We start from the raw sequence: 14,556 nt of genomic DNA on the forward strand, positions 1-14,556 counted from the left end.
AGGAGCGATCACTAGAGCACCAGCACTCGGAGTAGTAGTAGTAATCATGTGGCGTGACATTGCTAGCCGGAGGAGTGGTGTTAGCGATACCACTAGAGCCTGCAACGTTGATAGGAGTAGTACTTGAAGTGGCAGTACCATTAGAACATACAATGTTAGAATTGGGTGTTGAACCTGAATTGGTAACTGAACCAGACCTAAGACCGACTATCTTGTGAAAATGTGAGATTGCAACCGAGAGAATGATCTCCCACTGTGGTCGCCAATCTGTAGATAGGGAAAACGAGTTGCTGGTTTTTAAGGAATTGAGGAGACGACCGTGTGGAGGAAACTCCTTGAACCGAGCCAACTGCCTAACCTCACACAGATGCGCTGCAAGATGGAGTGCTTTGAATTCGAGAGATCAATCTGTAGGACTCCGGCCTAAACCAAGACAATGGTCGTTCCAGAGTCAATTCGGTCACAAGAGAGGATGGGTCGATATGTAAGAGGGAAGCTGAGAAATGTGTGAGATCAATGGTGATCGAAATTGTAGGTGTGTTGTGTATTCTGCATGAAGAAATAAGATAAGTTCTGATTGGTTGAATTTGCTCTATTGAGAGTAATTTTTCAGACGATGAGTTCGTGTGCTCTTGTTTTACGAAAATTGTCTGTTATTTCAATCATGATTCATAGACTTATTTATATTGCTAGAATTATAAACACCTTGATCCCATGAAGTGTGACAGTTGCTGGAGTCAAAGAGTGGGGAAGTGGAAATCGTGTTAAAACCAGTTGCTCATCGTGCGGAGACTTGGTTGATTTTTCATCCACTACTTTGCTAACTCCTCCAAATGATTGCACAACTTGCTCACATTCTAATCGTGAGTATGAACACACGTGTCGTAGACCGCCAGACCAAAACCCTAGTTAATATCCCCCCATGTAACACGATTGATATCTCGTGATTGTGGGTCTACAAGGCAGATGTGTATTTAGTTAATCAGTTGCTGACTTTGTGGGACGATGAGTCCTTGTATTGCTGAGTCGAACGTGATTTGCAAATGTTCTAAGACTCATGAATCGAACGTTTTGTTGAGATAGAGGTATAATTCTCGAGTAAATGTTGATAGTTAAAGTGAGCAAATATTGCTCATTTCGATGGATTGTTGAATATTGATAGTTAAACCAATATTCCCTAGTCTAAGCAAATGTTGCTCATTTGATGAATTATTGGTAACAAGGCCAAATAAAATATTAATTTAAAATACTGGCAACTGAACCGAGTATGATAATTAAAATGTTGATGACGGGATCAACGTAGAATTATTAGTGTTTATCTGCTCAGAATTATGTTTTGCAGAGCTTTGGGTTCGAAACCCTAACTTTTGATCAATTGCTGATTAATTGATGCTTTATTGAAAATCAACCACAGAGTGTAGGAGGGACTGGCTACATGGGATGATGAGTCGACCATGTAACGCCCAAATGCTCGAGTGAGCAAAATACCAAAGTCTCTTGAAGACCAGTTGGTGAAAAGATGATTAAATGTTGGTTTAATCATTTATTGAAATAATGCTCGTATGAACCTTAGGTGATAAAACCTAATAAATTATGAAGAGATGAAGCACCGACCAAGGGGTCATAAAACTTGCTCTGGTTGGTCACGGGATCTACTGACGATCGTTTTATGAAATTCCAAATTGTTTGGAAGAGTTTGAACCTAATGTGAACAAATTAGGTCAAATGATGAAAAAGTGTGGGACCGGCTTCTTGCAAGCCAAAGATCCAACCTTGGTTGGTCAAGGTAATATGCTCATGTCACCAAAGTGTTCATGTCTCAGTCCTGAGAATTTTGATATTTTCTGGCGTGCATTTGAGCATTCATTTGAGAAAATATTAAGAATTCGGGGTTTTGCTGAAACTGAGGAATTTCCATGAGATGATAGAAATAATAATAAAATAAGGGATTACAAGGTGTGGGACCGGCCACGGCTAGGGCATGGCCGGCCGGCTAGCAAGCCCGGTCCCGTAACACCTTTCCCAATTTTATGTAATTTCATGTAATTTCCTTGATGTGAAGGAAATACCATGAAATTGAGGAGTTTCATAAGGTTAAGGAATTTCCATGAGATGATGGAAATAATAATAATAAAATAAGGAATCATGAAGTGTGGGAGCGGCTATGGCCAAGGCATGGCCGGCCCGCCAATAAGCCCGGTCCCATAGCACTTTTCCTAATTTTATATTAGTTTTCATGATTTTAAGGAAATACCATGAAATCAAGGAGTTTGTTGAAATAAAGGAGTTTTCCTTAAAAGTGAAGGAGTTTCCATGAGATGAAAGAAACAATGATAATAAATAATAATAATAAAATAAGGAGCGTGTGGGACCAGCCACGACTAGGGCATGGTCGGCCCGCTAGGGCCCGGTCCCGCGAGTCTTCCCTAATTTTACATCTTTTACTTGATTTGAAGGAAATATCATGAAACCAAGGAATTTTTTGGGATTAAGTAAATAATAATAATAAAATAATAAGGAATGCAAGGTGTGGGACCGACCACAATTAGGACATGACCGGCCGGCTAGTGAGCTCGGTCCCGCGACACCTTTCCTAACTTTTATTATTTCCTTGATACGGAGGAAACACCATGAAACTGAGGAGTTTCTTAAAATGAAGGATATTTGTTCAAATGAAGGAATTTTCATGAGATGAAGGAAAAATAATAAAATATGATAAAATAAGGAATTCGGTGTGGGACTGGCCACGACATGACTAGCCGGCCGGTAGGCCCAGTCCCCTAGCGCCTTAGCTTATTTTTTTTTATTATTACTAATTTTTTTCCTATTTTGCATAGGTTCATCGTTCCTTCGTATTTTTGGATGCTCATTCGTGCATTCAGGTGCTCGTTAGTGCATTATTGCGAATACACTTGCACCATTTTGGTCGGGGCTTACTCGATAGCGGCTCAAATGCCCGTACGTTGAATATTTACCACTAACTCATGGAATTCTGTTGGGAAGAACCACAAATTGAAGTGATGAAATATTATGAAGAACGTAGAATATTTCCGAATATTCAGTTAATGAATTTAAGGATTAGAGATAATTAATTGATGGCTCCATACTAGCAGGCATGCTGTCTAGAAGCATTAATTATCTAAGAGTCGAGTAATATGAGCTTGTTGAAGCGTCATATTTCTTTTATATAGTCAGGAAAAACATTGTTACATCTTGAAGACGTCATTGCTCTATACTAGCAGGCAAGCTGTCTAGGAGCCGTCCAATCGTTCGATTCTATATAAAAGTAATTAATGAAATTGCTCAGTATTCATGAGATATTTCGTTGCCTCAGCTGAGAGACTACACATCTATATATACTCTGAGAGACAGTATTCTCAATCAGAGGTTCTTGCGGCATGAGCTTTCATGCTTCAATGAGAGACATGAGCCTCAATACTCATCTGATTGCTGGATCAGGAGCATGTACAGTTATGGTTTTACGATTTTAGCCTTTGTCGAAAATCCACCATCTACAAGAGGGGATCCTTCATTTAGGCTAGAGTGTCGATACTTGCGCATGTGCAGTGGTTAGAAATAGTTTTCCGTCTAGTGTGCCGCTCGCCGCATCCGTGGTGGTTGTTAATTAGTAGAGGTGTAAAACGTGTCGGCCCAACACAACCCAGTCTACGAAATTACGTGTTTAGGTGTTGTGTGTCGTGTTGTGATGGGTCGAAGATTAAGACGCGTCGTGTTGTGCCGTGACATAAGACGTGATGTGTTGTGCCAGAAAAAATAAACGTGTTGTGTCATGCTGTGCCGAGCACATTTATTTTATGTTTTCCAATATAAATATTTCCAAATATTTAGGTATTACATGTGTGTTGTTATGAAAATAAGTCAACATAACAATAATAAAATGTCAATAATTGGCTAGAATAAAGGCTCTTTTGTGAAATATACACAAAATGTAATGTATTGTGCCATGTTGTGCAGTGTTTTATACATATTATGACGTGCTTTCTTAACGCGTTGTGATGTATCGTGCCACATGCTTATCTGTGGCGCCTGTTGTGTTGGGTTACTGTGTCAATTAGTTTAGCCCAGTCCGGTCTATGAAACTAACGTATTGTACCATGCTGGATTAAGTCATGTGCTGGGCAGGACTGTGCTCAAATTTTAGCGCGTCGTGTTGGGATGTGCTCGGCTGCCACCGCCAATTTACACATCTAGTTGTTAGGTTCCTAAAAGTTACACAACAACTAATGCAAACAAACATAACAACTCTCCCTCTCCATTACTTACATTCCCTCTCCATTACTTGCAGAGCTCTCATGAGCACATGCAATTTTCTCATTCCAGAACTAAAACTTCGTCGCATTTACTAATTTTTAGTAGGTAATAGTGTTTGTTTTGCGGGTCATTATTTTCGCATACCTAAAATTTACCAGAAAAAACAAACACTTGAAGCATGCTGTCTGCAGCTCATAGCGTTACTGCATACTATCTCAACAATTAACAATGTAATCAATAGAAATTAGAGTTTGTGTTATTAACTTATAACCTGAATCTGTCCGTTTTATGCCAGTTTTTAGAGTTTCGTTTATGACCACAAAAGCGACTCAGCATAAAGATGGAACATGGTATAAGTTTTTATTTTTATAAATCATTTATTAGGATCGTTGAACTTCATGATAATCACAAGATAAAATATGTAAGAATTGTTAATGAAGAATACCTGATAGCGCTAATCAGTATTACGATACCCACCATCTTTGTAGCAGTGTAATACCTTGTGGAGGTCATGGTTTCTCTTTCTTGACCTTCGCCGTAATGAGTGAAATCCTTGGATACAATAGTAATGGTTATTGTTTCCCTTTTATAGGTAGAGAGAGGACCAAGTTCCTAGGATTTTAGTTATGTCATTAGATCTCGACCGTCCATCAAAGAAGAGATATAAAGAAAATAATCCCAGAAATGGTAACCGACATAGCTTATAGTTTAGCAATTATTACATGGTCCAAAGGAATATCTCTATGTATAGAAATATTCTTACACATGGAGCAGCTGATACCATGTAGGACGTAGCTGAGGTGTGTCAACGAACCGGTATATCCAAGATAAATAAGCAATGGGAATGCAAGGAATTGTTAAATTTAAATGAAATCAACCAAATCAAGTCATCTGTATACATCTACCTCAAGGTCCTCAACAGTCATGTAGAGTGTATTTCAGGAATGGTATTTAATTTGCTCTTCTAATGGTAATCATCTGTTTTCTTTTGGTTCTTTTGTTCTTTGCATAATAAATCTACAGCTAAGAAACAGGGTCGCATACAAAACCCCCCATTAGGGCCATTACCAGGGTTTTGGCGCACTAGTAAAGATAAGCAAAAGGATGGCGGCGGTGGCAGTTGTAAACCTCCATTAGGGCCATTACTAAGGCAAGAGAGCACAATCTGGTACCAAATTGAATGGATATATTTAAGAAACTATGACATGTACTGCCATGATTTTCGTTCTAATATTTCTTTTTGATTTGCATTCGCTTTACACATTTTCCCGCTTCGGCTACGTCGTACTTCTCTTCTATTCTTTAGACCCAAAAAAAAAGAGTAGGAGTAAGAAGAAAAAAAAAAGGAAACCCGGAATAGGAAAAAGAACTCTCAAATTTAACCGCATCACTAGTAATTGTCACCGCCGTCAGCTCTCAGCCATCATTACATCTTCGTCTTCGACCCCGATAACATCACCGCCAACATCCCCATCGACTCCATTACCATGGGCATCAACAACAATAAACTCTTCTGTTGGTGCACAGTTAGCCTTGTGGCGCAACTTCCAATCAAGGGCCTGACAAGCCCGAGAACAATAATTCACCGCACCACAAACCGAGCAACGTCTAAACTCGTGCTTTCTTGTCTCAGGCCTTCCACACCCAGCATGTGAACAAAGTCTTAAACCTAATCCATCACCATCAGGGCCGGCGTCCTCCACATCATCTACATTACTCGTGCCTTTAATTTCAAACCACTCGGTTAAGAAACGGTTGGCAATGTGAACTTCCGGTGGTGGTACGTTACATCCGAAATCACTTAATAACGGACACGATACACCATTACTATGCTTCAGTTGTTGAGCATGAAACAATATCGACGTAGAAGGAGGATGAGAGTAAAGAACTGCGGCAACTTCTCGAGCATTAGCATGAATCAAAAAGCGTCGACCCTCTGTAACGTTTTGTCGAACACCATAACCATCTTGTAAGCAATGACCGAGTTCACGTAATGCATCAATATGACCAAGAAACGCAGCACGAGCACATAAGGCTACACCAGCACGTAAATCTGTATCTGTTTTTGTACCTCCACTACCGTTGAATTGTATCACTGCTAATGAATATAAAGCTGGTGCGTATGAATTCATGGCTGCTTTTGCCATTAATGATGCTCCACTTCCTCTGTTTTCTAGACAGTAAAATCGGATCTGGAGAAAAAAAAAATGGATTATTTAAAAAAAAAACAAAAAATAAATCAAAATCTGTAAAGAACTGATGGCTTTAGAGGGACGTACCATGCCTAGAGTATAAGTGGCTTCAATGTTTCCTGAATCAGAGCATTGTTTCAAGAATCTATGAGATGATTCAGACCAATTCTTAGCTTTCACTGTAAGTAATTTTGGAGAAGCTTTTGACAATACCAAAGGATTCAGAGCTAGATTATTTAGTCTTTTGCATCTGTTTCAAGACAAAAAAAAAATAAACCATCAGAAACAAAATTGAGAATTTCTCTAGAAAAGAAAACAGAGGAAGTATTTTTTTGTGATGTAAATAAAGTTTCAAGAAGATAAACAAATCGAAAGAAACCCCAGAATTTGAATGCTCATAAGAAACCAGACCAAACACTGGAATAAAAGAAAACCAGGTAGATTTAAAGAATTTTCAAGGAAAAGAAGATTTCTGGAGGTTATTACTTACGTTAGTACTAAATTGAAGAGATCAGAAGGAGTATTCACAGTAGAACTCAATTTACAGAGTATGGATAAAACAATATCATCTGGTAATTCATCTAAGTAATCAATCTTTTTTCTTCTTTTACAACAAATTTCTTCTTGATTGTAAGTACAGTAATTGTAATTAGTATTAGTAATCCGTTTTCTCATCCTCTTCTTAATCTCTGTTTTACGCTGTTCAAGATTTCGATAACAAACACCACTTCTTGTTCTCATTCTCTCTCTGCTGGGTGTGTCTCTATCTCTGATTCTGTGTCTCTGTAGAGCCGAAATTGGATGAAACAAGAGAAAAAGTTTACTCACCTTTTATAAGGCAGATGAAAAGATATCTCAAACAACACCCCTGAAAGTTACTTTATTTATTATTAATGCCATTCTGTGATCCGTTGAATATATATGTCAATAAATTAAAATATTTATAATAACTCCCTGGTCAAATCTTATTTGACCGAATCCTCCCGTTTAATAATAAACCGTTTGTTTGTTTTTGAGCCTTATCATAATTCTATCTAGGTCCTCCGTTTTCGTGATCTTTACATTATTTTCCTTACTCATTTTGTAAGTAATAATGAAAATTCCTTTTCTGAAAATATTCTCTTTTATTTATTTTTACCTTTTTGTTTTTCCACAACAGCTATATCATAGTTTGACAGGTGGCGTATTCTTCTGTACCCAGCAAGCATGGCATCTCGTTCTTGTTTTTCTTTTTCTCTTTTGTTTTTGGTGGACCAACAAAATTCAGTTTTGGTATGGGTTTATTAAAACTGCCCATTTTGAAAAAAGAAACAGAAGTTTGATGGTTTTCTTCATTGGTATATGGAATTTGAATAAGTTAACATGATGTACTGTCATATATTGTTTGAAAGATTCTCATTGTTTCAGAGTAACCATCAATATTTAATAACAATATATCTTACCAAATTTTACAGGGATTAATCAATAATCAGCGAAAAGATAATCCTTCAGTTATATGGAACTTGAAGACTATTATGATCAAAGTTGTTTAATTTGCTTCTCAGTCTTCCACAGGAAGAGTAGGAAGTTCAAACTTGAACTCGCCAAAACTCGACCTGTTTGTGTATAGAAAATATTTGTTTTATAAAATGATTTTTTTCCATCCAATTTAACACTTTTGAATAAAACACTGTTAACTCTTTCCAACGTGCCCTCTGTTAAAATACCCTTTTAGTTTTACTAATTGGTTGAAGTGGGATGATGACGCGGTGGTGGTGGAAGCTTAATAATTTTTGCTAAGTCTCAGAGGTAAAGTGGTGAACCCTTTGGATGAATACGGTGTGCGATGTAACAATATGTTGGTGGCGGCACCACCACCTAAAATAGCACCACTGTCAAAACAACTATAATAAAGGCAAAATTAAAATTGTATTTGGAGGGATAAATAGGAAAAATACATAGATAACTTTAATAACGAATTTAACTGTGAGTCCCCACTTAACTCTCTTCCTAACGAAAGTATGGTTTTGTGGATCGCGTCCTAATACTACGACCATTTTGTGGATTTCTTAGTAGAGACTTAGATTCGCGTTCATCATACACGTATTCTGCTACTAACATTGAAACTCTTAAAAAAAATCGAACTTGAAACTCGCCAACACTTAGAAAATCGAACTAGAAACTTGCCAAAACTCGAAAACGGTGAGGAATCGTTGATGACCTTGGCGCTAGCAATTAACGTGTACCTCACTCGTAATCGACAATGAAAAAAGATCTTAAATACTCTCTTGTAACAGATTTCATGGAATAATGGTTGATCTTGCGGTGTTTATAGGATGACCAACAAAATTCACTATGAACTTATCAATTTTATGCTTGCATGCAATCTTGCAGTCTTGCTGAGATGGAGGTTACTTTTACTCACATGACTTATTTTATTTATTTATCAATCAAACTTTTTATTAGTTTATATATAGGTGTAATGAAAATCCAAAGACCTGCTGGAGCTGTTATGCTCCTTCTGGGACCGGGCAATTAGCAATAACTAGGTCTGTCAACTATACTTATTGGAACGGATATTAGTTATTCTGTATCGTTCCAATAATCTTTGCCAGAGTTGAAAAATTAGTTCCCTATCTGTTCCACTAGTATTAAAGGATATTGGATAAGTATCCGATAATTATCCGTTCCGTTTCTATGGTTTACATAACCAACGAAAAATCAAATAATTCAAATTGGCAATCATATCATTTTTATGTTCACAACAAGCTTGCTACTGTATTTGAAATGTTAGGAAGTCCAACAACAATTAAACTTAAAAGAAAACCTAAAGTGAAGACATATCTTGATAAATTATGAAAATTATCAGAAGAAAGAGTAAACGATCAAAAGAATGCATTGATCAAAAGCAAGATGACTCCGATATTTTTAAATTTGTTTCTCCTAATCTTATTGGGAGTAATTGGGAAGCTCTTATGTCTGTGTAATTTCCTTTAGATTTTGTAAAAGGTTTTTTCTTTTCGATAAACTTTAGGATTAACTTACTATAATATAGTGTGTGTTTGGATACTAGAAGCAAAGATATTTTGCTTCAAAAAAAAGTGGACTTTTTTGCTTCTAGAAATCGTTCTGAAATTTTACATCCAAACTTACTTCTGGATGTGTATCCAAACACGCTATAAGTGAAATGATGAAATAACCGTTGTTTTTTCAGAACGGACAATTACTAGTTCAATTACATGTTTTTCCATATATGTTCCATTTTTATTTTTTTTATTTTGATCGGTAAAGAAGAATGCATTGATCAAAAAGGAGAGGGTATAACATGATTATACCACCCTACAAAAGTTACAAAAAAAGAAGAAGGATAAGATGGTAACAGATTACGAAGAGTTATCAATAATCAAAATATATAGTACACCCGTTTTTCATCACCTCTGTCGACTCTATGTTTTCAAAGTCTTTTATAGCCAAAGCTCAGGTGAACAAGCAATAAATTACTTTATTCATAATAACAGCAACATTGCAAATCTTGTCAGAGAAAACTCTTGCATTCCTTTCCTTCCAAATGCTCCACAAAACAGCTACACGTACCAAATTCCATACTACATATCCCTAGCTTTATTGCTTAATTTGTAAGAGACACAAGCATGTAATAAGGAAGTAATATCAGCAGGCATAGAAAAATACCCATTCATCTGACTCAAATCTTTCTCCCAAACTTGCCTTGCAAAAGCACAATGCAGTAAAATATGAGAGCAAGTCTCAAATCTCATTACAAAACAGACAAATACTTGGCACATCAATTCTTGTAATTCCAAGTAAGTCTCTGGTAGATAGTCTTCTGTGAGCAATTAACCAAAGAAAGAACCCAATCTTAGGAGGGCATTTCAAGTTCCAAATAAGAGAAAAAATGGAGTCAGTTGGAGTGGCATCTTCTTCTAGAATTAAGTTGTCATACATGGAACTAACAAAAAATAGATTATTTTTTGTAAGAAACCATTGTAGTTCATCAGTTGTACCAAAGTTGAATCTGAAATCATTTAAATCAGCAGTGAGAAGTGCAAGCTTAGCTCTTGCAGCTGCATTTAACCTTTTTGGGATGTGGAAGTCCCAAACCGCTAAATTACCAAGAGCATTACCTATTTATGCAACAATGAACTTCTTAGCTCTTGAAAGAGCATAAAGATTTGGATAACATGTCTTTAAAGGAGTATTATATATCCAGTTATCATCCCAAAACCTACACAGAGTTCCATTATTGATTTTAAATCTGACGTGCGTCAAAAAGAAAGAATGATGCTTCATGATGGCTCTCCAAACTAATTTACGATAAGTACAAATTTGGAACTTTAGGAATCCAAACAGCATTTCCAGGCCCATACTTCTCAGCAACAATAGACCTCCATAAAGCTTGATCCTTTACTGCATATCCCCAGCACCACTTAATAAGCAGGGCTTGTTAACCAGTCATTAAACAGTCCTTATCCGATAAGATATTCATATTTGTTTCAATAACTTCGATATCCTAAATTTTCGGTACAGAGTCGGACTGATATCAGATATTCGGTCATCAATTGACAGGCCTAGCAATAAATTGGATTCCCCATGAACTCAATATCCACGAACTCAGTAAAATATGACGTGCATGTCTTCGTTTAGTAACACCACAAGACTAAATTCTTCCGACCAACCACAATTTGAGCCAATTTGCTAAGAGAAAATGTAAGTGTACCATTAATGTTATAACACAAATATGGAATCACGTAAGAATATTTCCAGTAGAAGGTGAAAGTTTATTTTCCAGGACAAATAGATTTTAGACTCCCATTTGATATAATCCATGTCCAACCGTAGTAGATCCTACAGAGTATGGATGACAAAATAAATACAAATATCTTCAAGAAAGTCTTATCTAGATCCTTGAATGTCCTTTATGTGATCAGTTTAACTATTTTTTTTTTGAAGCAATTATTTTAATTATTGTTTAAAATTAAAATCAGTGAATAGAAAAAAAATAGTTTAGTTAGTTATTATCACCTATAATCTTAAGGTTAAAACTTTAGAGCATGTCTAGCAGTAGGTGGAGAATTAATTTTTTTAATGACACGTAGGATTTTAGACTTTCATTTCAACTAAACGCATCTCTAACAGTGGGTCCTACAAAACAGAGCTGAAATACTAATTTCAATGGTTTTAAATAAAGACTTATCTAGACTCTTGAAATGACCTCCATGTCATATTTTTGATTTTTAAAAATTAATTGAAATACAATTAAATGGATAAGACTTCATCACATTTTTTTTCAAAAGTAAAACCTCTATACTATTGGAGATAGTTTATAGTTTTGGGGTCTTATTTACTGTATGTGCAGTTCCTCCTAAATAAGGGTATTAATAAATTTCCACGTAGGATTTTTAACACCCGTTAGTGGAGATGATGTTGCATTATTGGATGGTTTATAAGCCAAATAGTAATATTTTTGCAAAATGTATAAACTTGCATAAATAAAGGCCTAAATCATATCTCCGCGTAGGATTTTTTTAGCACCCATAGAGAGTGAATTTTTTTTCATGATATATAGGACTTTATATCCCCATTTGGCATCAATTTATCACCAATAATTAGGTCCTACAAATTATGAGGGATGAAATACTAAATGCGAAGGTGTTAAATAAAGTCTTAACTACTCCTTTCTGATGAACGCGCAATTGGGAGATAAAAAAACTAATTGGGGGATATGAATTACTAACCCCATCCAATAATATCCGTTAAGGGGTTTTTTTGGGGGCGGAAATACTAAAATACCCTTCCATCTAAATTAAAATTTAAAACTAAAAATCAAAATCAAACCCTAACAAGTTCTTAAAGATATGTTAAATTGAATTGTTCTTGAGAAAGAATAAGAAGAAGAAATGGCTTTATTGAGAAGGTACATGATACCTAATCATATTTAAAGTGTTGTTTTTGTTTTAAAACTTCGTTTGGGTTAGAATCATAAACTCTCAATCCACTCCCGGCTTGTGTTTATGATGAATACCCTACAATTTTTTTGTTCCGACGTAGTTTTTAAGATGAATACCATGCCGGTACTAGCTCTGGCATGGTTTTTTAGGATGAATATCATGCCGGTACTAGTTTCGGCATGGCTTTTTAAGATGAATACCATGCGGTACTTGCTATTTCAGACAAGTTTTTTGTATGTTTTTGTCCTCAAACCGGTACGGTACACTTGGGAATCAACCATGCCGGCACTACTACCGGCATGCTCGATAATAAAATTTCTATGCCGGTAGTGTACTTCCAATTTTCAAAATTGGGGGATATTGTGTACCGGCATGGTGAAAGTATGAATACCATGCCAGTTTGGTCACTGCCGGCATGGTATTCATACTTTTACCATGCCGGCACTGAGTTTTTCAGGCGCAACAATGGCGAATTCAATGGAAAAAAAATCAAATTTCAATACATTAACTGGAGCACTTATATGTTCAGCTAGTTTACTTTCCTGGGTTGGTCCTTCACCTAAACCTTCATGATCATAAATATCTTAATTTGATGTTATTGCATCAACAAATTCAATGATAATGATTTATTCTAATGATTATCAAACTAATCTATTAACTTAACTAATTATATTTAACCACTAAACATGATTAGTAAGGGGTATATTAGGAATTAGGTAAAATGCTTAGATAAGGGGTGACCTGATTTGATATTTAAATCCAGTTTTTGTCTTTTTTCTCTATCCCCCAATTAGTTTTTTTATCCCCCAATTGCGCATTCTTTCTGATTCACCTCTATGCCATATTTTTCATTAATTTTTTTTAAATAGTTAATGTAATGTAAATGTTTCATTAAATCATGTATTATTGGAGATAGTTCACTTTGGGCTCTTATACATACCACGTATGTAAACTCTTTTAAATAAAGGTCTTAACACCAAATAACAAAAAAACCTATTACAAAAGAAAGATATAATAAATGAGATCCAAATACCACAGAAATCGTACCAAATTATTTTCTTTTTGGAATTAAAATTTTTCATCATCCATCCACGGCAGAGAAGGTCATACTAGGTTTTTGGTTGGAAGGTTTGAAACGAAGATAACACATATTTTGCATAACAAACAAGAGACAGTCAAAACGAGTGAGTCAAGTCAGTTACTATTTATTTTGTATTCATCAGCTGATTTTCCTCTTTGTTAACAATTTTTTGTTAGTTTGTTTACAAAAAATAGACTAGATTGCCTCATGATATTTTTATATACGGCATTTGTACCCAAAGCACATCCTAGTTTGTTTCCTTTATTACAACTATTGATAATGCACGAGTGTACGTTAGTGATGACAATTATGACCAGGTAGCAATGGCACAAATAAGAGTTCAACACATTTGGCAGTAAACGGTTTCGTGGATCGTGCATTTTGTACACGCAGTATGCGTTCAATGCCAACATCTGTTAAATGGGTAAATCTTCTCACAAGGTTTTTTTTTTTTCATTTTCCATAAAAACTCCAATTCATTTTTTTTTTTCATTCCAACTAGAAACGTTTACATGATGGTTTTCAAGAAGAACGAGTATATCATAATATGAAATAAATACAAAAAAATATGCAAAGCGCAAATAAACCGCGAAGAGAAATAGCGATCTACAACGATAGCACCCAAGTCTTGTATTTTGAGATTGGAGAAGAAATGGTAACCGAAATTATAATTCGACCATTTTGATAGATTTTCTTCTAGAAAAAGAGATGTTCCCATGATTGAGGAGTGATTTGCCCAAAATTTCTTCATATGCAGTGAATAACCCGGAACATGGTTTTTAAACTCGTGCGATTCACGATTTGAATCGCACGAGTCGCTTCATTTCCCTCAAATTCGCTTCAAATCGCATGCTTAACTCGTTTTTCCCAAGAATCGTTAGTCAACATGCTTAACTCGTTTTTCCCAAGAATCGTTAGTCAACCATGTTTGACTACGATTCTTGACCTAATTCGACAATCCAAATTGATTTTTTCAAAAATGAAAGTGGGAAGTTTCGATCCCATGACCTCCTGCATCACACGAGTATCCTCCGACCAATGTTCCACTTCGGTTTTTTTGATGTTT

General features: G+C 35.9%; 1 protein-coding gene across 1 annotated transcript; it reads right to left on the reverse strand.

Moving 5' to 3' along the window:
- Window positions 1-5,438: 5,438 nt before the first annotated feature.
- On the reverse strand, window positions 5,439-7,250 carry LOC113281472 (F-box protein At1g67340-like). Its single transcript, XM_026530222.1, has 3 exons — window positions 6,955-7,250; window positions 6,552-6,714; window positions 5,439-6,464 (listed from the first exon to the last, which is right to left on the reverse strand). Exons 1-3 carry the CDS (start codon window positions 7,203-7,205, stop codon window positions 5,682-5,684), a joined length of 1,197 nt encoding a protein of 398 aa, XP_026386007.1. The 5' UTR covers window positions 7,206-7,250; the 3' UTR covers window positions 5,439-5,681.
- Between the last annotated feature and the right edge of the window lie 7,306 nt (window positions 7,251-14,556).

Source organism: Papaver somniferum, chromosome 5 (genome assembly GCF_003573695.1).
Source record: "Papaver somniferum cultivar HN1 chromosome 5, ASM357369v1, whole genome shotgun sequence".
NCBI lineage: Eukaryota > Viridiplantae > Streptophyta > Magnoliopsida > Ranunculales > Papaveraceae > Papaver > Papaver somniferum.

Excerpts from the sequence above, each read along its gene's own strand:
- LOC113281472 (XM_026530222.1), bottom strand. The coding sequence starts at position 7,205 with ATGAGAACAAGAAGTGGTGTTTGTTATCGAAATCTTGAACAGCGTAAA. Across the intron at positions 6,715-6,954 it reads CTCTTCAATTTAGTACTAAC|ATGCAAAAGACTAAATAATC; the intron begins GTAAGTAATAAC and ends GTCTTGAAACAG. Across the intron at positions 6,465-6,551 it reads CCACTTATACTCTAGGCATG|ATCCGATTTTACTGTCTAGA; the intron begins GTACGTCCCTCT and ends TTTTTTCTCCAG.